The 26,403-nt window shown below is 32.5% G+C and overlaps 1 protein-coding gene across 19 annotated transcripts in view; it reads right to left on the bottom strand.

Moving 5' to 3' along the window:
* ATP8A (ATPase phospholipid transporting 8A1) overlaps positions 1-26,403 on the bottom strand; it is a 415,740-nt gene that overhangs the window by 74,986 nt on the left and 314,351 nt on the right. For all 19 annotated transcript variants that reach the window (XR_011331403.1, XR_011331402.1, XM_069821593.1 and 16 more), the window contains 10 exons: positions 24,457-24,654; positions 20,940-21,214; positions 19,183-19,292; positions 16,558-16,653; positions 10,572-10,697; positions 5,954-6,083; positions 4,367-4,589; positions 3,617-3,737; positions 2,894-3,031; positions 2,269-2,421 (listed from right to left, as the gene is read on the bottom strand). Coding sequence is in view for 17 of the 19 variants with exons in the window: in XM_069821593.1 (XP_069677694.1) it covers positions 2,269-2,421; positions 2,894-3,031; positions 3,617-3,737; positions 4,367-4,589; positions 5,954-6,083; positions 10,572-10,697; positions 16,558-16,653; positions 19,183-19,292; positions 20,940-21,214; positions 24,457-24,654 (1,570 nt within the window). In the remaining 2 variants the exon portion in view is untranslated. The remainder of the gene's footprint in view (positions 1-2,268; positions 2,422-2,893; positions 3,032-3,616; positions 3,738-4,366; positions 4,590-5,953; positions 6,084-10,571; positions 10,698-16,557; positions 16,654-19,182; positions 19,293-20,939; positions 21,215-24,456; positions 24,655-26,403) is intronic.

Genomic DNA, 26,403 nt, shown 5'->3' on the forward strand with positions numbered 1-26,403 from the left:
AGGTCCGGGGTTCGATCCCCGGTGGTGACAGGATTTTTTCTCGTTGCCAAACTTTCAGAACGGCCCCAAGGTTCACTCAGCCTTCTATAAAATTGAGTACCGGGTCTTTCTCGGGGGTAAAAGGCGGTCAGAGCGTGGTGCCGACCACACCACCTCATTCTAGTGCCGAGGTCATGGAAAGCATGGGGCTCTACCTCCATGCCCCCCCAAGTGCCTTCATGGCATGTTACGGGGATACCTTTACCTTTTTACCTTTTTTTTTACATAAACATTTAATGTATTGACTACTGAATGCAATGCGGAATCAAAATAAATAAACATAGTCTTTTTTTTAGTTTTAATGGTAACTGGATACAGAAGGATAATTTGGGATTGTCGATCGTATCTAGAGATCAACTGTTTCCACTATTTCGGAACTACCGTTAAATGGGTAAACTTGGAACATTATCATAGGGAATTTTCGTTTTGTCACAGTGGCAACCTAATCTTCACTTGTTACTTTGTGTGTGTGTATCCATTGCCCACCCACTTCACTTGCGTGATTGGGGTTCTGCATGCTGCGGATAGATGGCAGAATTGTGACCCATTTTCTACTTGTACACCACTTCGGAGGGTCATGCTATACATGATGTGTATCTGTGAAGAGTTATGTCGTGTACTAGGGCGAGCGTATGTGTAAGTGTAGTGTCGGGAATGAGTGATGATGAAAATGAGGAAGAGTGAAGGGAAAACACGGTGCCGGCACGTAGCCTACTCCTGTCGAATAGCACCAAGGGGGCCGCCAGGCTTAACGTCCCCATCCGACGGACGAATCACTATCAACAGTGACATATGCCTTCTCTTCATATGCACTGCGGAGAGATTTGGGATTTAACCCAAGCATATTGGTGCACAACTTGTTACTTTGTTGTGCAGCACATTGGTTCTATTACAGTTTGGTGTTCTGTGACAAAACGAAAATACTCTATGATAATGTTCCAAGTTAAACACTGATCCAAGTTTGCCCATTTGACGGTACTGTACTTATTATGATGGAGCTTGTCAGTATTCTGGAAACACAAGAGAGAGAGAGAGAGTGAATTTCATATTATCCTTCATACATGTTCTTTCAAATAGAGTATGATTCATTTTAGTTTTATTAAGTTACTTGTGTCATCACCAGGGAATGGATTTCTAGTTCTGTACCTATTTTATTTGCCACGTTCTAGACATATTAAGATATCTCTATGTTTCAAGTACATAGGATCCCCCTATTAAAATTCTATAGGACCTAAAATGCCAAAATGAGCCATAAAATCCTATAAATGCCTAAAAACTAAGCTTGTACTTGAAAAGTGCCTTTTTAGTATTTTGCATATATTTAAAATAAAATTACTGGTACTAAAAATAAAGAAAATGCCCAAAAACTACAAAAATACTACCGGTATTTAAAATGTAAAAAAATTCTCTAGCAGACAAACACTGGCCTGGCAAGTTCGTTCCATACTGGTCTTAGTAGGGTAGGGAAAAAAATGTTATATAATTTCCTGGAACGAAGTTCGTTTGTAACAGTCCAACCTAGTATAAAAGGGGTGGTAGGTTGTTCAGGTTAGGCGAGAACTTACAAATTAGTTTTCGCGTCAGAAATGAAACTGACCAATCAGCAATCAGTCTCTTTCACTGATAAAATTTGAGTTTTCAGTTCAGTAGCACTTATTGTCAGCACCAGTTCTTTGTATATAAATTCCACCTAGAATGGAATGTTCATTAAAATTAAAATTATTAATGCTGAAACTGGTCAGGAAGAGAAAAAGGAATTGGTTAGGTCGATAGGTGAGGGGAAACTGTCTGCTGAAGGATGCACTGGAAGGAATGGTGAAAGGGAGAAGAGTTCGGGGCAAAAGAATATATCAGATGATAGACGACATTAAGATATATGGATCATATGCGAAGACAAAGGGGAAGGCAGAAAATAAGAAAGATTGGAGATGCTGAATTTGCAGTGAAAGACCTGACCTTGGGCAGAAAACTATGAATGAATGAATCGCTAATGTTATATAAACTTCTAAAAGTCTTAAATTGGATTTTATAAAGTTCTAAATCTCTTCTTTTTTAGCACTCAGAAATCCGTTCACTAGTCATCACATTCTTACAGTCGATAATAGCCTACATTAAAAAAACTCGGATGGCTCTTTATTTGAATACCTATTATTTATTTATCAAAAGCAAACAGGAAATGTATATGAAAATCTCTGACAAAATAGGACATTTCTATTAATTAATACTAACGTCAAGACTGTCCTCATTGATGATAAGCAATGGCATTCCATGAACTATTAGTTTACAGGAGTAACCTATGTTTATTGCAGTCTCTTGTTTGTCTCCTGTTAATACCCATACATGGATGTCAGCCTTGATTAATGCAGCTATTGTTTCTGGAACCTGCAAAAGAAAAGAACTTAAATGTATTACAATTCATAAAATTCGGTATCTCTTAACACTTCGATAAATAAAGAATAAAGCTGCAAATGTACACGGAAAAAAAAACTACCACTTATGTAGCATTCATCCTCTTCTGATCATTTTGTGACTTATAAAATAACAAAATGGAATTGTGAGAGAATTAGTTCATCTATCTACCGCCAATCTATTTTGAGGATAAAAACGAAATTGGTGTAAATTAGCCTACTGAATTAATATGACTTCAGAAGAATGGATGGAAGGATTGTGGAGAAAGAAGATGAGATAAACTCACTCAGGTCCATTGTGCTACCTCAGTGACTTGAACATCATTCAAGCCACTCAAGCAAGACCCTAGACGAATTTAAAATGGACTCCAGATGTGTGATGACAAAATGGACTTCCGGTATATGAAAATATATCAAAGATAATCTAATGCCCTGTACTTAATTACCTGATCCTGAAGTTTATCTTCTATGGCAGTAGCTCCCAGAAGTATTAAGTTATTTTCTATGAGGTTTGCAGCATCTTCCAGTTTTCTTTCTCGATACTGTAATGATGTACTAGCTTTGAAGTAGGTATCCTTCCACTCCTGCAATAAGTCATAAGTTAATATAGTAACAAATTTGAATCATTTTGCCGTAATCTTTTTCTTTTTGATACTTTCATTTATGGTATACTGACAGAAGAAAATTTAATACTAGAACTAGCTAGTACTGAAAAAATAAAATTAATATTTTTAAATAATAAAAAACAATAAATAATCCTGGAAGCAACAGACTTAGAGGGCCAGGGTCGACCAACATGTCAACATGCCTCAGCATAGGTGAGCAATCATCCAACTAGTACAGGAATATCATGTGGTTAGCACAATGATCTCCCCAGCTGTTACAGCTAGTTCACAGAATCAGATTTTGCTATCTATTGAAGCTTCTCAAATTCATCACGATGCTGGGTAGGCACTGGGTGAATATATTAGAAATTTGTCAAGTAATGGAAAAGTCAACTTATATGTGGATTTCATATAAGAATTATAGTAGAGGTTTATTTTTTACAATATGTCATTGAAGTATAAACTTAAAGATTAAGGATTAGTTGCTTGTTTATTTATAGAATGTAGCTGGGATATATCATGTTACAATGACATTATTCTTACGTACATAGTAGAATAACGTACCTCATAAGCATCATCAGACACGTCTGCAACTGCACAGCATAGTGTCCGAAGACCCTCTGTTGCGAAGCTCTCCAACTGCCGTAGAGTCTCTTCCCTAAATTGTTGCCCGTCTGGAGCAAGTCTACAATTGTAAGTTTGAAAAATACATTTAACTCAGCTTCCACTGATCCTTAATTTGGCATTAAAATGGAATTTCTTTTCTTCATTTTTGTTATGATTATTCTGCTTCCAACATTACAACAATTTTCTTCCAAATTCTTCAGAAAAAAGGTTTTGATATGATTCATTGCCAGAAAAGAACTGATGAGTTAAAAAAATTATTAAGGAACTTGTGTTACGATTTCGACACATTCTAATGAATGCAATAAAAAGAAGTGACAAAAGACAAATTGCATTCCTGACGATAAAACTGCATACCATTGATTATACATAGAACTAATTGATAATTTCTTGGTCCATACTTAGGAGAGATACTCTGATATTCATACTAGTAATATTTTGATCTTTTAGAGTTCAACAAATTTGCAGAGTTCTCCACTGTTTTCCCCAATAGCCTTCTTAAAGGATGATTCTCACAAATTTTCATGTTCATTTTTTCGAACAAATTGTCTATCATCACCTTGATAGCTTCTAGACTCATGGGTAATTATGTCTGAATACATGCACAGTTTAACAGCTATCATGCTTTTTTTTTTCATAAATATAGTGGAGAGACAGTATTTAAAAAATGTAAAAATTTTTTACACCTACCTTTCATATATTACTGTATCAGCTCCTTTACAGTAAAGTTTTATTTGGCCAGCAGGATTGCGAACTATTACTGACATTCTTTTCCTCGCACTGGTAAATTCGAGAACACTTAATATTTCATACCGCTCTCTGGTGCCCAATGCATCAATTTCAACATGGTTAGGTGTTCGAGTGTCGCACACATAACCAAATTGACAGGCACCTTTCACCAATGCTTGCTCATCTATTTGTAAAAATAAAACACTCAATTAATCTACAAGAAGATTTTCATAATATTTATTGTTATATGTATTATATAACTGTTTTGTTAAGAATATATATAAATATATAAAGTACCAGTACTTTTTTTCTTAACAAATCAATTAGCAGAATTTAAAAAAATAACATTTCATTATATTCAAAAGTTACAACTTAAATTGATAATTACTTCTATCATAATAAAATACTAAATTTCAGAAGTTTGTATTGAAATTCTGAGAAGAAAACATTTAATCTTGAAAACTACTCAATAGAAAACGATTTTTTTTATTATAATTGTTTTCGTAATATGTGAAGTCTGCTCTGTATGACCACACGAGCAACCGAACACTTGCATATTTTTAAATAAGTAAATTTCATGCCTTTAATGCAATAACACGTCTACAGACTTTTAAAAACATATTTAGATTAGCAGGCCTACATGCATATTACACAAAATAGAGCAAATTTCAATTCTGAGCCTTGAAGTCATGTAAGATGCATGACATTTTACGATATATCACAATGCCATAATTATACTGCCCTAAAGCACAAACTATTTGCGATGAATGCTTTTATGAGACACAGTTTCTTTCTTTGACATTATGACAAAACATTTGGTAAGAAAATTTTTACAATCATTAGTTTCCTTGAGTGTCATTAAATGACACAAACCTAACTGCTGAATCTTATTACAAGATTTATAATAATGGATTCCCCACCTCCTTAAATTAAATTAAATACATGACTATCATTATTTAACATTGATTATTTTGTTATCATTCTCAATAATTCGTAAAAAATTACAAAGTGTGGATTATTATTTTTTATTTAGGTGAGGTGTAGATCTTAGTTATTAGTTCAATATATTCAACAACTATATGCATAAGTTGGAAAAAAAATTGAATACTTATTACAAGTACTAAAAATAGCAAAACAAAAGAATGTAAGTATAATTATCTGTTGGTATAGAGAAAAGTACAAATTAAAAGAATCCAAATGAAAGCGGGATATATAATTTCACCATAACTTCCAGAATTGCTCATGATCCACTCAGCTTCCTAGAGTACGACAAAAGGCAGATGGGAGGTTGTGCTAACTACTTTATATAGTAGAGCTCCCTGCATCCTATATGTCTCGAAGGTTGTTCACCACTATATATAAGAATGAATCTGAGCATAAGGGCAAATCTCACGAATAGTTGGCACAGCTGTTGATTAAAATGTGATTAAAATTTAAAAATAGGGGACTAAATCAATTTTAAGAATGATTTTGACAGACAAAGATTATGGAATTTTTATTACCTTGAGTTAATTAAAAATGTCAATAGTTACAGAACAATGGTCTCACCTGGAGATGCGGCATGGTAGTGGATCTCACTGCTGTTATATGATTTTTCTGGTATAACAGTGTGACATACAGACATGAGGATGAGGAACTCTCTGATGTATGGTGCTGATGGATGACCTGACTGGAGATTCTGTTCAACAAAGCACAAAATAATACTAACGATCAATCTAAGAAATCCAATATTTTCTACTGCATCATGTATAATGTTCAACTTTCCACATAAACATCACAGTTAATGAATTCATAAAGAAATAGTTGTCAGAAATTGCTGCTTAAACTACAGTTTCATCTGACTTACAACTTAAATTAAAAAACGCAAATCCAAAATGTGTTTCCATATTAATTTTATAAAATACATCTGACGTGGATTTGCAAAAGGGGACATGTCCAAAATAACAAAGTGTTGGAAAATAGCAAAAACTATAACTAAGTAAACAAATTAAAATGTTCATATACAAAACAAATTAAAATGTTCATATACAAAATGTTCATATACAGTCAACTCTGGATATAGTGAACTCGGTTATAGTAAACATTCGGCTATAGTGAACCTAAATTGTTGGTCCCGACCTGCATACATGAAAAAGTGCATTAATATTTCCGTTTATAGTGAACCCTCGCTTCGGCTATAGTGAACCTTAAAAACTGAAGTTACAAGAGTTGTATCCTGACAAATTCTTATTTGGAGTCAGGTCTTCTTGTATAAAATTGAAAGAATGTGCTGAGAACAACATTCTAAGTTTCTTACTCCATTAGACAAAGGTAGGATTAGTGATTCCTAGACAATGAGCTGTAGTGTAAATCCAGGCAATGCGTGACGACCTTGCCTCACTTCAATGTCGAAGGGTTGCCATTCTGTTCTCAGGTACACTACTCTATTGATATTTCTAATCCTCTACAGTCATAGGTTGCCTTTTGTTCTCAGAAACATTTTCATTATGACGGATAGCATTGAAGCAAAGGAAAATTAAATTGGCTTCTTTTATTAAAAGGGGACACACATTATGTCCAGAGCATAAATGAATGTAAGATTTCAATGGCTTTCAAACTCCATCAACCCCTTCCCAGTTTCCATTAAGTGACGCAGGAAATTCCAAGGCTGAGTACGCATTTCTAGTGTTTGAACAGTAAATGTACTGTATAAAAATGTCGAAGCGTAAAGTTTTTTCTTTGGAAGATAAAGTGAATATTATAAGTGACATTGAACGTAGTTTTTTGCAAGTGGATGTGGGTCAACAGCATAGTTTAAGTAAATCAACTGTTAGTAACAGTATACAGTGCAATCCATTCCACAAAAATGAAAATATTTTAATTACTGTAGTATTTTGTTTTCTTGTTCACAATTTCATTCATTCCTGTCATTTAAGGATAGGGGAGAGAGACACTTAGGAGTTAGTAAACCTTGGATATAGTGAACGAAATATGCAAGTCCGCAGAGGTTCACTAGTATATCCGGAGTTGACTGTATTTTTTTCTAATTAGATCACTATGAATACATACATTCAAGATCCATGAATATTTTAATTTAAATAAGTCAGTTATGTTTTTTTTTGCTATTTCCCAACACTTTGTTATTTTGGATGTGTCCCCTTTTGCAAATCGACGACAGACATAATTCATTCGATTACAACACACCAGTATAACAAGAAATTAAGTTACTACAACACATGGACAAAACTAACTTAAAAAAATACTTCATGCTATCATTGAAAGCTAATTAATAATGATAATATAAAATAAATTATATACATTAAATAGGTAATACAACATTGTTATATATTTAAATAAAATATACATGTCACATTCGATACTAACATGAATTCTTGCACACATTTGAAAAGATACTGAAGATAATTCCATCAAAAATTATTATAATATTCAGGGTTTGAATAAAACTTTTTCTTTAAAGCAGAGTACGCAAGTGCACAAGAGAAATTTCTCCTCGACTTTCTTTAATTTGAATTGTGACAATATACACAGAAAATGAATGAGAACTAAAATCTTACCTAACTTATTTAAAATTTTACCAAGCTCAAATATTTGTGATAATCTCTGTCTTATTCAATTCACAAGAAAACAACACAGAAAGTGATATAACAATACTGATTATTTTATACAGATATGAAAGTAACTGCTAATTTCTTTAGATTGATTTTGACTTAGCAATTCTGCTATATTCAATGATTTCCTAATATATTCTAAGCTCACCAACTCATTCAAAGTCTGTCCATAGGCTCTCAGTTTTTGATATTCAAATACTTGGTGTGACTTGTGTTCTTCTTGTTCAGTATAAGAAATTTCTTGTTATTTGGTTTCCAGTCTTCAAATTGTTATAAAGTGTAGGTTATGGTGAAAAACACTGCCATTCTAACCAGCATAAAATTCCCTGCAAAATGAGACCAAATACAAACCTGTCATTTAATTCTACTCCATATTTTACTATGTTCGTTTATTTCGCTAGTAAGTGAGAAGCAATATTATTTTATTTTGTATGAAAGAAGACATCTAAATGGAGTGACTAAGTTATCAATCTGTCTCATTTTATGGAAAATGTTTATGCTGGTTAGGTTAATATATTAATGTAAAAGTTATTATGTTCCCTAATAGTACAGCATGCATGGGGAATAAATAAATACAACTTTTAATTCCAAAATTATCGATTTAAGGAAGGAGTATTGCGACGACATGAAGTAAATTATTGTTATTTTTATTTAAAAACAAGGGGGGGGGGGGGGTTTCTGAGAAGTAAGTAGACCCATCTGTATGAAAATAATAAGGTAGCAAATGCAGATAGTAATGTGAAAGTTAATATATATTTCAGTTGAATTAAAATTAGATCTATAACGAGATTTATAAAAATGGAATTATAGTGAAATAACATTATTTCCTCAATTGAACTTTCAAGCTAAACATGATTATGTAAATCAAATTTTCATAAACTCACATAATACAGTTCATTAACGTTCAAAAGAATGCCACAACAACCAAATATTCAATATAATGAAGGCCACTATATTTGAGACTTTTCACTAGTTCTTTATTATGTATTGTTCTGTGTAACATAAAAATCACTTGCCAAATGGGAAAACAATATTATTTTGAAATGACAAATACAGGACTATGACGAAGACAATACGGACCACTATAAGGACGAGAACAAAAATGACTGCAATAAGGACCATGACAAGGACATAGACATGGACCACAATAAGGATCACAATATGAATGACAAACATCATAACAAGAAATGATAAGGACATGACAAGGACCACAACAAATGCAAGTATCATGATATAAAGACCATGGCAAAGATAACAAGGATTATGATAAGGACCAAAACAAGATCAACAAAAACAACAAGGACTATGATAAAAATCACGATAAGAAATATGAGAAGAACCATGACAAGAATCACGATAAGGACTACGACAAGAATCACGAAAAGCATCATGGTCCAGGTCATCATGATCTTTATTATGATGCTCTTTATTCTGGTCCATGTCGTGGTGCATTATTATGATGTCGTGGTGCATGGACCACAATAAAGAGCATCATAATAATAATCATGACCTGGACCATGGTGCTTTTCGTGGTCCATCTCGTGATTCTTGTCGTAGTCCTTATCGTGATCCTTGTTGTGGTCCATGTCATGATCACTATCTTGGTGGTCCTTGTCATGGTCCTTGTTGTTGTGGTCCTTATCATGGTCCCTGTTGTCTTTGTTATAGTTATTATTAAGGTCCTTGCTTTTGTTGTGGTCCTTATCATGGTCCTTGTTTTTTTACTTCGGTAATTTAACGATGCTGTATCAACTACTGGCTTATTTAGCATCGATGGAATTCAGGATGGCGAGATCGAGGATTAGCTATCAATTAACTGACATTCGCCTTACAGTTGGAGCAAACCTCGGAAAAAACTCAACCAAATAATCAGCACAAGCAGAAATTGAATCCACGCCTGAGCACAACTCTGAATCGGCAGGCAAGTGCCTCAGCCAACTGAATTATGGTGGTGGCCTCATGGTCCTTGCCAGGATTCTTATTGTGGTCCTTGTGGTCCATGTCATGGTCCTTATCATGGTCTTGGTTATGGTTCATGTCATGATTCTTATCATGGTCGTTGTCATCTTTGTCATGGTCCTACATTTGTCATTTCAAAATAATACTGCTTTCGCCATTTGGCAAGTAACTTTTGCGTCACGCAGTATCTTTTAAGTTTTGGTATCATTACATTTTATTATACCAAATTAATATGATGTTCCACATACTTTTATAATGACTTTTCACTTACAGTTTATGAAGGTCATTTAATGAAAGTGTAACTATTTGATGTTTACAGAAAGGGCTAAAAGAACTGCTGCTAACAGAAATTTCTTGTGAATTGATTAAAACTTTAACAATTAAATGAGGAACTGTATTTTTTAATTACCTGGTTTAATACTCGCAATCAAGTGATCGTTTTAATCTTTTTATAGAGGACGAATCATTTTCACACAAGTATGTAAGGGTGTGCAATTTCTGTACTTTAATCAATTAAAATTGATTATTTGGGAATGTTATTAGGGACGAAACTAAACTTATGCAATTATTAAAAAATTATATTTAATAGTGTAAATTACCTTAACTAACATCGTATCATACGGAGATTCTTCTAGAGTATAAACATTATCAGCTATTATACATTTTTTAAAGTCCATTACATTTCTTGTTAATGTTCCGGTTTTGTCTGAAAATATGTATTTCACCTGAAACCCACATTAAAAATAAATTTAAATATCTATCAACATTGTAATAAATAGCATATGCATAAACAATAACATATTTCATGATTACATAACTAATTACAAAATACAGAGTGCCTACCGAAAATGTGAAACAAAAATTAGTAATTTTTTAGTTGCCACAACTTAATAATTACTCATAAGCACGATAAAAAAAAAAAAAAACATCAATCACATTTCAGTCATCTCAGAATCTCTTATGAGACTTGTTTCTCAAGTTCTCTAATCTTCATTCTGTCATTCATATTTGATATTTCGAAATCTATCATAACCGTGCTTGGCTGGAATTCTTTTAATTGAGTATGGGCTTCATGTTGAAGCTGTTCCTTCAGAATATGAAATCGTCAATGTTGCTGTGACAAATGACTCTGATTGGTTGGAATTCAATGGATTCTCACACTATATTGGTGAACTGGTACATAAGCGAAATAGTCGTGAAAATCTCGAAAGCCATTTTTTTTAACATAACAATGCTGTCTCTTTATTCCTTGTATAGTGAGAAAGTAAAAATTACAGTTCAATTTCTGCTTTTCATAAACTAATTTCTATCCAAGGTGCTGTGAATATTTAGTAAGGTATGGAAATATATTAACATGAAATTGATGTACGGCACAGCCAACTTCTGTCCCAACCTTTTAGACTATTAGACTTGCTTGTGTAATTGCTGACTACCAACCACTGCAGCTCAGGCAGCGAAACCAAAATTAAAAATAAGTGAAGCAAAACAATATGCGTAATTTCGTTACCCATGATAATTCGAGTCTTTTAAATTCGTTACATTTCGTTAGCAATTGCTTAAATTAGTTACTTTTTGGTTACTTTCGTTACTGGTAGACACCCTGAAATTATTAAAAAGATAAATGAATACCTTCTTACATTACAATGTTAATTTCCAAATACTTACCTGATGTATAACAATAAAAACTCTGTATTAAAAAGAGACAAATAATGTTAAGAGTATGATCTAAAGATATTTCGCAACATAATGAAATGGTACAGAAACACGATTCAGTGTTTGAACACATGTAATTGATGAACATATAGTCCTGGTATCAAAAAATCGATTTAAAACAATTAATTTGACAAATCAAGAGTAATCTGTATGTTTTCAAAATGCATGCAACTTGTGCCAAAATATCCATAAAAAGACAATTAAATATTTAAATGCAAGGGTTATTCAACAGTGTAAAAGGTAATTGTTTTAACATATAATTCCATATTGATTTTGTACAATGTTTTAGTTCTCAGTGGTTGAAAGAAGCAGATACTAGAAGGAATAGATAGTCTATAAATATGAGGCATTCAAGATTGGGAGGGGAGGGGGGGAAGAAAAAAAAAAGAAAGAAAAGAAACGCAGAGAAACAAGAGACTAATGTACTGCAGATTCTACGATTTCAAAACAAAAATTAAATCAATCTCTGAAAACTTTTTTAAATTACGGTGAATAAATCTTAATTAGGACTTCCTTCCAGCTTACATGGTGGACAGCTTGGTGCATTTTTTTTTACAGACAATGAACGCAAAACAATAAATCCACCTCTAGCACAAATCACAGGAACATTATGTTTAGTATGAAGTAATTGCACTATTGTTTGTAAGGGATAGTTTCGTAAGTAATAGAAATAGAAATTACTGGTAGTTAAACATTTATTTTCTGTTGTAATTTAACGTAATTTGAGATCCAGGGACATTTTCAAGGAATGGACATACCACAAACCTAAAACGAAGTTTAGGGTGAGTGAACTAAAATATAAAAACAATAACTCATCTTAATCTATAATTTTAACTTTCAGAAAATATGAAGAGAGATCGCAACATATCAAGGCCTAGATCTAATACCACGTATGTGATTTTTCCAAAATTTTCAGGAGAGATGTAAAACTGTTTATTATTCATATATTCTATCTATTTGAACCAAACCACTGAAAAGCACAATAATCAGTAATAATCATGTCCTTCAAAAGAGAACAGGTTGCTGTACATTTATTGTTTATTATCGTTTCTACCAAAATGTTTATATATGCCGGTATTAAGAATTTACTACTATGTACAAGATGAAAAATAACTTAACATTTTAGCATATTTATCTCACAGCTTCTTCAGATATGGTATTGAAGAGAAGAACTATAATACTTTCTCATTTTTAATGTACAAATGGTGGTGAGCATTTAATCTCAAATCTATGCCAGTAGTCATATTTCGTAACATTTATAACTTGTATGTAGGCCTAGCATTTCAATATTTATTAAGTGCCAGCAATTCATATAGCAATATATGACATAAATTTTAGAATTTCTATTGATGAAAATATTATATTTAAAGCAAGAGAGACAACACAATTTTAGAAGACAGAAAAGAAACTATGCAGAGCGAGAACTACATTAAACATAACAATTGCGGTTCAAGTATTCTGTTACTTCCCGACACAAAAGGCTCCATATATTGAAGCACAGTCTTACTGCAGAAGCCATTTCTTCTGGAATCACTTGTATTGCACCATTATTCTCCTTAATGGTCAACAGGCCATGCAGAACAAAAATATTTCTAATTTTTTCCAGGCTAAACATCTTTCCTACTCATATGACTGATTTTGCTGAAATTTAAAGGCCGAGGCTGAAGCTTCGTTGTTGCCTGCAAATCCTGAGCATGCTAAGATCTTGGAAGCCATTTTAACTTGTTCGAAGCAAAAATCTCATGCTACTCATTTATGTCCGCCAATTAGTGTACTGCATTGCCTTCATCACCTGATCAATACTTGCCCGCTCAATTTATTCAACTGCATGGGCCCATGGCTCGAATGTGATTCCAGGAAGGTCTGAAGATGCTGTTGTCTTGCGTGCGGAAATTTGTGAGAATATGCATTTGTTTTGTTGGTCATTCCAGGAACTTTATTATCAGGCTTCACATAGATCATGGGATAAATTAAATGTTCACTTTTAATATCTTGCCATACAGTGTTTGTTAATAATATCATCCACTTTCCTAAATAAATAATTAAAAATATATAGAATTTAAAATGTACAATACAGTGTAGCTCAATAAAATGATTAAGGACTAGAACGAAACTTTTTTTTTTCTATTTCTCGTTCTCAGATTTGATACTTTATTGTGAAGGAAATATACAGCATTTTGGAGAAACATATATTCTACTGGATGATGAAAAGGCTAAGGTGGCAAGAAAGAGAGACATGTTTAATGCTCCTTCTTGATGAATAATGTATAAGCATCTAAGAGACCATGCTGCCCACCATAACAGCTTGAATTCTCACCTAACAACATTAATACATCTTGCTGACACTGTCATAACATGCACTTAACACTAAATAAAACCAGTTATTTTTATATATTTTCAATTTTTTCCTTCACACAAAAATTGACATACTACAAACTTATTACATACCTATCCCTAAACATACTGTAACTCTAACCCTAGATCATATATATAACAGATAACTCCTCGCTATGTTAAAATCGGCAGCACTTCGAAGAGAACAACCGCCAGGATTGCCACCTGTCCACCGTAAACGAACATGAGATGGCAGTACAGTCGCTAATGCAATTAAAATGTGAATTATGACGTGACTCTTTATGTAACAACTAGATGGCACCATAGCAAACCTGACAAAAGTTGTTAACCTCAAAGCCTATAAGGCCGACCTATCTGGGTATATATGATATAGGCTCTAACTCAAACTAATCCAAACCAATCTAATCATCATTATTATCAGGCTTCGGACACAGTTGTGGTTTCATTGCACTCTGACTGGAAACGAGTTACGTGCACACAGTTTTGCTGCGACCTTCCCTCACCCAAACAATGCCAGTTATTCAGTCTATAAGCAGGCAATCAGTTGCTGCATCACGTAGAGCCTGTTCTGCAGTTACAAAGTCCAGCCATTGCAGGGGCGTATTTTGCAGGCTACCGGGGCTACCGGCGGTAGCCCAAGGAAATTACAAAAGAAAAAGTTTATAATATAACATAATGTAATAATTTTGTATTATTAGTTTTACCATAGTAATTAAAATTAAAGTAATTGTTAGATATATTTTGTGTAATAATAGGGTCAGTGGTAGCCCAAACCCTTTAACCAGTATACGCCACTGAGCCATTGTCAGCTGACGAAACATGCCAAAAACTAATACCAAGAAGAGTGTCTTACTTGTAAATGAATACGGGCGTGAGTATTTTGATGTAAGAGGCGAACATATATTTCGTAAAGTATGCCACATTGAAATCAAAGAGGGGAGAAGGAATTTTATTGAGAGACACTGTAAATCTAAAGATACACTCACACGTTGCTTCCTAGAAATTGGGGGGAGGAGGGGTGAGGACATACTATTCACATCAGAAACCACGAACTCATGTAGCCAGTCCGAATTTTACAGGAATTTGCGTGAAATGATGATATGCGCAAACATCCCATTTAATAAGCTGCAAAATCCTGCTTTTAAAAAGTTTCTGGAGACATATACAGCTGTGAAAATTCCGCAAATATATTTGTCTCCGTGTTATGATGATACTCTAAACAACATCAGAAGTTCTGTGGCAGATCATAGTATTTGAGTCCTGATACATGAAACCACAGATGCTACTGGAAGATCTGTAGCCAATGTGGTCATAGGAATATTATCACCTGAATGTCCGGTCAAAAATTCTTGTTAACATCCGAGCTGTTAAACGAAGTTTTTCAAGGTATATAGTTTTAGTTATAATAAAAAACGTTTTAAGTATGATACATTAAGAAAATATATTATAATCCATAGCAATAGTTGTACAAGCATGTAATTTTACACAAGTAACTGATTTAATATGCCACAGTACATCTTTGTTATTTTATTAATATGTTATTTCTTATTTGTCGTTAAAAACTGATATTTATTACAGAACTGTATACCTATTTCTGTGCCCACCTATACCTATAGCCTACACAGTACTCAGCAAAGCACGAACATAACAGCGCAAGAAATTGCTGCCTCTCTCCTCTCCACTTGCTTTGTAAACAAAGTACTAGTACAGTAGAGGTTAACGTAACCTAAAGTCGTGTCCGAAGCCTGATTATTATTATTATTATTATTATTATTATTATTATTATTATCATCATAATCATCATCACCAATACTGTCATCATTTTGTTTATTATTATTGCTATCTAAATTCCACAAGAGACAAAAGACTGGGAAGCTAGAAGAAAAATTGTGTAAAAACTAAGATTTCGGCCATTCGAAAGAAGAATTACCTAAATATCTTACTGTCTAATAAAGATAATATAACACCTCTATATGGCACCAATGTATCCCCCTAAAAGAGACATTCTTTGTGTTTCTCATTTAGTTTAATGCATGGCACGAAGTTACCCCACACAGAGGAAACATTATTCCAATGAAGAAAAATAATATATGAAGGTTATTTAAATAGCTACATGGTTTTCTTCATTTTAAATTCATTGACACATGTCCCACCTATCTGAAAACTGCAAAAAAACTTATGAATTTTCAAAATAATATACTTATTTTATGGTGGTGCAAAGTCAGCTTTACAAAAAATATGACTGTATGTTGCTCAGTGAAGTAGATTCTTGTTTAATTTAAACAAAAAATGAACAAATAATAAATAAATATATCAAATGTATATGTATATGTATGTACAGTATGCATGCATGCATAATAATAATAATAATAATAATAATAATAATAATAATAATAATAATAATGATAATTCAATTATACAGGTAAATTCAAATTTCGTATATTCAAATTTCTGCTCCCAAACGATTTACAGGAATCCTTAGTTGCAACACATTCGTACAATATTGAAAATCATTACCTGGCCTAATTCTTCGTTTAAATTGGAAGTTCTTGCCATTGCTGGTGTATCACTTTCTTCATGATACATATCAATATCCATGTTAATAAATATGGCCTGAAAATCCACAATGAATTATATGAGATATGTTCGAAATAAATTTCGACAGAAACATGAAGAACGAGAGGAAAGTGGTAAGACATTTACCTCGTCTGCATGTACATACATCATAATCATAAAACAAAATGTTCGATGAAATTTATTTTATTTACATAATTACAACTCAGTTGATATCACAATTTTTAAAGCATATTTACTGAATAACACTATTTTGTGCGTACAGATAAGAAGCATTTAAAATTTGAAAAGTGTTCTTCTGTTTCCTGATATAATTGGAATATTTAATCTAAAGTCAAAGAGTTCCGAGGTGCTGGTAACAATCTGATGTAAAAATGCAAGATTGAAGTCCATGGATAACAACTCTCAAAATGAAAGTAATTAACAAAGCTATCAATTCGACTGCAATCTCCTGATGTAAAAATTAATAGGGACTTCATATTTGTGTCTTTATAAAGACAATACTAAAAGATATCGACAGCTATGCTAATTATAAAGTTTGCCAAGGAAGTAAAATTAATGCACTGATGATACAGAGGTTCAACTGAACAATAATGATAATACATCAATATTATTGTGATAAGTATAAAGGAATAATGTAAAGGAAAGATATTTTATTAATAACAATATTTCATTTACTTATTTATACAAAATATATGAAATCTGTACAAATAGATGAACATGAATTACAAGTGTACATAGCAATTACATTAATTTAATCTTTTTTTTCAAAAAAGTTATGCGTCTGAAGGCAGCAAAAATATACGTTAGGGTTCTAAAATATGACAGGCCTTCAATTTTTTTTTTTTAAATTCAGGAATATGGTATTCGAATTTGATTAACTGATAAAAATAATAAACCGTTCTATTAAAACACTTATTCACGTCAAATTATTATATCAGAAAATAATAAGGGCACAAATATCAATTGATCAGTATTAAAATATTCAATAAAAAGCTAATGAACACATTTTAGCGAATCAAAGAATAAAAACACTTTCGTTCACAGCTTTCTTTGCAATATATAACAATTTTCTCAAAAGTGCCCTCTTGTCTTTTGTTCATTAATACCATTTTGTAAGCTGAGAAAAAAACATAGGTTATATTTTTCACTTCAATTTCAAAGGCAAGATATTCACTTTCCTCATACATTACTTCATTCACATGTCTCAGCACTTGAAAACCTACAGTTTTCTTCAACACACTAGCCCACTGAGTCGTGTAACAAACATAACCAAAAGTATCGGTACCAGTACGTCATAATTTGAGAAGTTGCGAAACAACTGTTTATAACAGTTATTGAGAATACTTACTGTCGGTAACAGTAGCTACGTGATAGCACACAGTGATAGAATGTGCATTGTAAAGTTTAAGATTACTATAGTTTTATTCTTGTTGTAGTAAAAATTATAAACAATGACAATTTTTTTAATATACGAATGTAGTTATTTTAAGCAGTATGACCATGAAATGTACATCAGCGACCCAAATAGACATTTTACGGTATTATAAATCTCTACTGGGTATCAAAATTTCATTATTTTTTTTATGAAACATGAACATACAGTCGACTCCCGATAATGTGTGGTAATTAATGCACGACCTCCCGCGAAACATCGAAAATCGCGAATTATTCGCAATTTTTAAACTATTATTTGAAGTCCAGTAAAAGTTACTCTGGCAAGTTTAATTACTAAATATATTTCAAAATCAAGTGCAAAATGTGAAATTGTGCAAAACATTTTGAAACAAAGAATTACATAATGCTGCAGTAGTCCCCTGCGGTGGCTGAATGGTCAGACTTTCAGCCTGTCATAAAGGTGGTCAGGTCTGGGATTTTTAATTGAAAAATTCATAGTGACCCTTGTATCGGACAAGGTCGCAGTTGGGGTTTTTCTCAGGGTTGTCCCATTTCCCCATATTAGCCATGTCATTCTGTCAACATTTCTCCATTTCGTCATCATTCCATAGCATTATCCGAACATCGGTTGGCAACACACAGAGGAGACTGGACTAAGGACGAGTGGGGTGGCTTGCTCGAAACCTGGGTACTCAACGAACCTTAATGTGGTCAGATGGTGTGGGTTTGGGAATGCGCCTAGCTTGAGGGTTAGCGCAACAGATCATAAAAGTTATCAGTACTAGTTATCAGTTATCAGTAAAATTCCATTCCATTCTGCAGTAGGGTAGAATTTTAAAACAAGAAACACAAGTTTTACAAAATATCATAAGACACCTTAGTTCAACAAAAATAATCTGTCATCTTTTTTGTTTATTAGAGGATTGTTAATTTTTTTTCTGATTTTAGCGCAAATATCTTAAGAGAAGGAGAGAGTGTAAATGGAGTAAAAACAGAATGAAGTTATTTCGCCCCCCCCCCCCCCCCAAAAAAAAGGATCGCGAATTACCCACACGCAAATTGTCGGGAGTCAACTGTATTTAAAAATTTAGTATTAAGCTTAAGGAACAAAATAGAAATCTGCTTTAAAAGCCCAGATCTAGTGATAAGTTTGGAGGTATGTTTTCTTACCTGAACAAATCGTACAACTTCCAATGAAACTTGAAGTGAGATGGGGATTAGATTGTTGTAGAGGATAATAAATGTTAGCAGATTATACCCAAAATTTACATTTATAAGATCTGGAAAAATAAAAGAGAATAGATAAAATATTATAAAAATACAGTATTTACATAAAATGAGTATGACTGAACTCGTAATTTTTTTTTTGTTTTTTTTTTTCTTTTTTTTTTAAATCCAATGCCACCAGGTTGTCTTTCGACATTTCTGGTCTTCTCTCCTGGCCATGGCTTAGTTGTAACCCACTTCTGAGGTTGGAGTGCCTGGAAGGCGGAGTTACATTACCCCGATGATGTGATAGGATGATTATGATTATGTGGTGCCAGGAGAGGTCTTAAATCTAAACTTAACCTAAATTCCAGACCATGGAGGACCGTGCTCTAACCGGGAATCGAACCCGGGACCTCATGAACTATAGCCAGAAGCTCTGACCACTAGACCATGAGAGTGGTCAAAAAATTAAGATTTAAGATCACTGTTATGAAATTGTAATCACGTGTATGGTATGAAAGTGTAATTGAATAAACAAAATTAATAAAAAATGGTTTCAACATTTAAAAGAAGGGGATTAATCTTGTACTTCTCTAACAATGGTACACTGTTTGTTTATATTGCTAATGAAACTCATTATGCTTTCTGAAAGCAAAGGATTTTTTGTAAGAGTGTGAATACTATTTCCTTAAAATTACTTTTATTAAGGGGTTAGGTACAGCTTACAGCAGTAAAATTTTTGAAAATATTCAACATTTTTTTCCTCCATTATTGTATCTTGTACAATGTGTAAAACACTGTCCTTCTGCTATATGAAAAAAATATTTTTACGATTTAAAAAAATTATTTATATATATATTTTTTCAAAATTCAAAATGGTGGCAGTTTACTGTGCAGTGATAAAGCGTTTCCCTCATAACTAATAAACTTGTTCTATCTCTTTTATTTCATTGCTGTAACTCATGTTTACAATATCATGCTCTTTGAACTACGTTTCTTAATAAATAATATTTTTTTTATTTTGTGTTAGAATAAAATACTGATATTTGACCATTTTTTAAATGAATTTATTTTTTTATCACACAATCTATCAAAGATACTGAAGTGATCTTGCATCATATTGTAGATATGACATGAATAAATACACACAAAACATTTCATCACAGAATGTTGCATAGTTTTTGAGTTATGTGGGAAACACTTCGGGTGCTATCATAGACATTTTGCTAGCCCGCGCTACGAGCGTGCTAAACTAGCCCCAGCTATTGACTGGTTACTTGTACAGGATTCATATCATATCATATCGCTAACACTGGTTTATGAATACGAAAAACGTTAGTTCGCTGATCATCCACCAGAAGCCTGCGCTAAGAATGTCTATGAATATGGCCCTAAATCACTGCACAGTGAACTGAATTTTTGAAAAAAAAAAAAATAAATAAATAAATAAAATAAATAAATAAATAAAATAAAAATAAATAAATAATTTTTTAAATCGTAAAAAATATTTTTTTCATATAGCAGGACAGTGTTTTACACATACTAATTTTCATTATTGTACAAGATACAGCAATGAAGAAAAAAAATATTAATATTTCCAAAATTTTACTGCTGTAAGCTGTACCTAACCCCTTAAGTGTAACATGTGGAAGGATTATTCTGAAACATATTTCTAACGTTACTATCAACTGCAATAAAATAAAATAAAATAGTCTTACCATTCATTCCAATGTACCAATCGCTAGGATGACTCTTAATCCACAATTCACTAAAGATAGCCGAAAGAAGACAAAGAACGACGAGAATGAAGAAAAGGAGGAGTATTTGTGTATTGGTCATCTTGTCTACTGTTGATCTTTTTAATGGTGCTGAGGTGGAATTCTTCATTAATTTTGTCTCGTGGCCTGTATATACTACAATGCCGAACACCCAACTTGTGTTGCGAAGCATGGCTCCACGAAGAAGAATTTGGTCAGGACCAAGTGGAAGAGTCCTGTAATAGTAACAATAAAAGAAAGTTACTCGACAGTGCCATCTTCCTCCCTTCCTACTTAGAAAATGAACTACGTTCGTGGAGACCTTCCTATTGAAATCCCAAAATGGTCTTAAAAAAGGTAAGTCATCTCCAGACTCTTATTTTTAGCATTATGTAACTCTCATAAAAAATTGACTTACAACAATGCAATAGTGTTCATTATTCTTATGCAGATGACACAGTTTTACTTTTTGGTGGGAAAACCTGATATGATACATATAATAATTCAAATAATGGATTTAAATTAATAAAAAAAATGGTTTGACATAAATTATTTTTCTATCAACGAAAATAAAACCATAATTATTCCATTTCCATTATCTGAAAAATGTAACAAACCTCCTACATCTATATTAAGCATTAAATTACATAACTCTAATAACTGTTGCCTTATACAATGTAAATGTCCGATTATTAAGGCGTCCTCTAAAGTTAAATATTTAGGCATAATTTTCGACAATTATTTAAAATGGAACCAACACATTAATTACCTTTGTAATAAATTACGTAAAATAATATATCATTTTGTTTTATTCAGGAAATACTTCTCAATAACTTTATTACGCACAATATACTTAAACTTTATTTCAATCAGTAATTATGTATGGAATTATAGGATGGGGTAGCTTATTTAAAACTCGTTTTAATCCACTTTATTTATTATAGAAGAAAATAATTAAAATATGTTTTCATAAACCTATTGATTTTCCATCTCAAAAATTGTTTTTAGACTTTAATGTTCTTAAAATAAGACAAATTTATTATATTGTATTGTATTAATAAATACAATATTGTATACATAAAAATCGAAATAATTTTGAATTGTATTCTCATAGTTATGAAACAAAAGATACGAATTCTTTAAGACTGTTTGAACCAAAGTACAACACTGCTACAGTATTTAATCATAATAGTAGGCCCAAGAATATATAACAAATTTATATTTAAATATCCTAAGCTTGTCAATTCTAATAGTTCTAGTATTAAATTTAAAACGTTATGTATGGATTTTATAAATAATGAAAAATTGTAAATTTAAATTGATATAAGGCAAATTGTATTAGACACTTCTTAATTTCAATTCAGGAATCCGCCCCTGAGCACGAGTTCTAATCTTTCAGGGGTGAGCTAAAGTTTTTTCTGTTTTCATAATATTTTATGTTACAATTATTAGGAAAATAAATAAATAAATTTTGAGAAGATGTAGGTAAATGAAAAGGTTGTGTTCATCTAAGTTAAATAAAATGTTATATTTTTATAAATAAACCCTCGTTTCCTTTGTTTAATGGGGAGGAGAATCACTAATTTTGATTTCAAACACTTTTTGTGTGTTCATACATTCTATAACTACGAGCTGAAAAGAAGACAATATCATGAATGCCATTTATCAGTGACCTGTAGGTAGAGGTGCATGGGCAATGAGGAAAGATAATCTATTTGGCAAGGCGATAATACTGTTATTATGCATTAAAAATGTAGACTTAGCACTTAACACACTCACAGTAAGAGCTGATTACTGAATGAAAATGCATCATTATGCATGGGTGATACACAAGTCTGTGACCCAAGTCACACCTGTCTCTCCTTCGCAGATAAGATAAAAGTAAAACCACCTACCCCTCATAATTGCATGCCATCTCGTCAGCTCGTAACTATACACACAACCTAACAAAAATTAGTGTACCAATAATCATGTGGAAACAATTGCAGATTATCAGCAACAAGACAAAAGTCACAATATGAAATCGCCAATATTGCTGTGATAAATGGCTCTGATTCGTTGGAATTCAATGGATCCTTACACACTATTATTGAACTGGTACATAAGCGAAATAGTCGTGAAAACCTCGAAAACTATTTTTTTAAACACAAAAATTCTGTCTGTCTCTTTATTCCTTGTATAATGAGAAAGTAAAAATTACAGTTCAATTTTTTATTCTCATAAACTACTTTCTATCCAAGTTGCTATGAATTTTTAGTAATGTACGGTATGGAAATATACTAACATGAAAATTGATGTATGACAAATATCCAAACGTGAAATTCAATATTAGAAGGAAATTCTATAAACTCATCTATTTAAGATCATGTAATAATTTACTGGTACTATCCATTTTCATGATGCGATTTCCATGTAAAATTGCATACAATTTAGTTACAGGGCCACCAAGAGAGATGGAAATGTGGTTAGTTAGTTTCTAATACCTCTAGATGTGGTCAAATAAAAATTTTCTAAACCTGCTAGGTTGACTTTGTGAATGATTATACAGGGTGGATGGTAACCTCTGCACCAAAATGAAACTGGTAATAGATCATGAGGAGAGATTTGAAAAATCTAAATAAGTTTTTTCTCTAATATTCACCAATTCAGAGGAAATTGTTTCTCTGAAGCATTTGGCAACATCATGGCTGCTGCAGTAACTCTAAGCAAGCACTCCTTACCTTCCATCCCCCTTTTCTGTACTCTGTTGGTAAGACACAATGTGTGCTGCATTGCAAGATTTATTTCAACGATTTTCGCTATTATTCAATTTAAATTCATTGCATTTCTTTCGGACCATTACCACAATACAGCACTGCAAACATTGGGCAAAGACTATTTTTTTCCTGCTTAATGGCACTTCTTCGAAGGAAAAGGGTAATAAAAGTTCTGTTATATATAACATGTAGAATCATCTCTTAAATTTTGGTGCAGAGGTTACCATCCATTCTGTATATATAATGTGGAGGCACCTGTAAGAGAAATTTATTTCATGAGATGATAATTTATTTTATTTATTTATTTGGTTGTAATGAGTTAAAATGTTGAATTACAACACTACATCCGGTCATTTAGCTATGGGACGATAATGATACTTTTGGCAAGCAGGAATGAATTTTGATGTGACTGACAAATGGTTGACAAATTTTACCTCCTGTGATTTTTATATGTACAACACAATTTAAAAATCCACCATACCTAATCAGCAGATAAATCCATGACATCTGAACTAACAAAAAGCATTACACCATCCAAGCACATTACTGATTGTCATTACTCACTAGTTGAAACATACAATATGGTACAAAAATATAAGTCGGTAATATGAGTGGTAACCACTGTTAAGTGAAAATGCCTGCAAAAAATGTTTCTGATGCTTTTCCATGTTATGTATTGTAAGATATATTTTATTCTGTAAACAATATTTTTAAGTACTTACTGTTTATTTGTTTCCTTGAGAATCCCATTGAACTCGTAAAGATGCCTATTGGGCAGTTCACATTCCAGTGTGCCAGTGAACTGCGTCAGATCTTTGATCTCGAGCAACTTGGCGGTTTCAGGTACTGCCTGACGAATTTTCAGGTTAGTCTCCCCATCGAGGTTTGATGTTTCAATATAGCAGATTGCTTGAGGCTCACTGTAAAGAATGTTATTTAAAAAGTCAATTTTTCAGAGCGAATGATTCAGTACACTCGATTAAATATTTTAAATACTTATGTAAAACTACAAAACCACGGTAATGATTTATGTAGAAACATGTGTTTAATTTGTGCTTAATAACAAATGATAATGAACACCCTTGTCTTATTCCAAGATTTATGTCTGCAACTTCAATTTCCTGTTCAGAGTTTAATAATCTTATTTCATTATCTCTTTACAAGCTACGATTGAAAGCTTATATAAATACAATAATATAACTAAAAGTTTAAACAAAGTCAATAAAATGATGACATATAAACTTTGACGAGGAAACTGAAATTGCGAAAATGAATCGAGAAATACACCAGTACTAGGGTGTCCACTATCACAGCTGCTTTTAATTTATATACATGGGCGATATTTCACCAACCTAGCAAAAAGAACTGTACATATAATTTTAAGATAAATAACAGTAATAATGGCACAATCATTTTTTAGGACAAACAAATTTTGACTGCAACATCAGAAGATAAATTAAAAGAATATATTTTCAAACGTAATATCTTCAAAGTTGTTGTTTAGTCAACAGTGCGAAGACAGACAGGTTTTTATCAATTTTTAATTATTTTTGAAAAACTCTGAAAGTAACCCTAAACATGTTAAAATATTCAAATATAACATTTTTGTTTTTAATTTACAAAGTGATTGTCTGATTATATTTCAGTACTACTGCATGAATATGAGGCCAAATTATGAAATATTACAAATAAGCATAACGAATTGAAGCTGTGCAAAACTGTGTTTTTATTGTGAATATTAGATTACATTCTTTTAGAAAGAAAAAAGTGAAGACATAAGGAAATAAGCTTATTTAAATTATTAGATAAAATTGAACAACAGAAAGAAAGCTAGAAGCGTCACAGTGAGTGAACGAAAAATAATTGTATCCACAGAGAGTTGTTGCTAATGGATCCCAAAGAAAGAAGAGATCTAGGAAGATCAAAGAAGAGCTAGAATGTTCAATTTTATTCTTCAAAAGATCAGAAATAGTGTTGGACTCAGTCCCTGAGGGTTGATGATAATAATGATGATTATGCTGATACGTTGAAAACTGTAGCTCTTCTTTTTCGTCAGTATGTATTACTTGACCTAGACCAGTGGAGTCCTGCAGCCTTGAGCGCCACTTGTACTGCTCATGCATTTGTAATACATCATCACGATAGTTCACATCATGCCTGCAGCTCCACTCGCCTCGGTCGAGTAATACGAACATAATGCTTTTTTAGATTAGGACTTAAGAAAGTTAAAATTACATAAACCCAAATTATAATACAGAATTTTAAGTTCGTCACTATTTCTACAGAATTACAAACAGAGAAACATGACTGGACTTCTCAATGTTTGTAATAAAAGTAAAATACACATATACCAACAGAACTGGAGTTTACTTAAACAGAACAAATGAACAGCATACTAAAACAAATTCTACAGTATAAACCAAGAGTAAAATGTAATTGAGGCATATACGAGGGTAATTCTGAAATTAAGTTTCGCGAGTCAATTATATCCAGTTATTTCCAAGTAGTTTCCATGAAAATTGAGATACTTATCAGAGGTTCGGTTGGGAAAGCATGGATTATCCTCTCTACAGTCCCGATCTCGCGCCCAGTGACTTCCACTTGTTCTCAACCTTGAAGCAGGGAGCTCTCTGGACACCATTACAGGAGCAACAACAAAGTAGAACATG

This window comes from Periplaneta americana, chromosome 3 (assembly GCF_040183065.1).
Source record: "Periplaneta americana isolate PAMFEO1 chromosome 3, P.americana_PAMFEO1_priV1, whole genome shotgun sequence".
NCBI classification, from domain to species: domain Eukaryota; kingdom Metazoa; phylum Arthropoda; class Insecta; order Blattodea; family Blattidae; genus Periplaneta; species Periplaneta americana.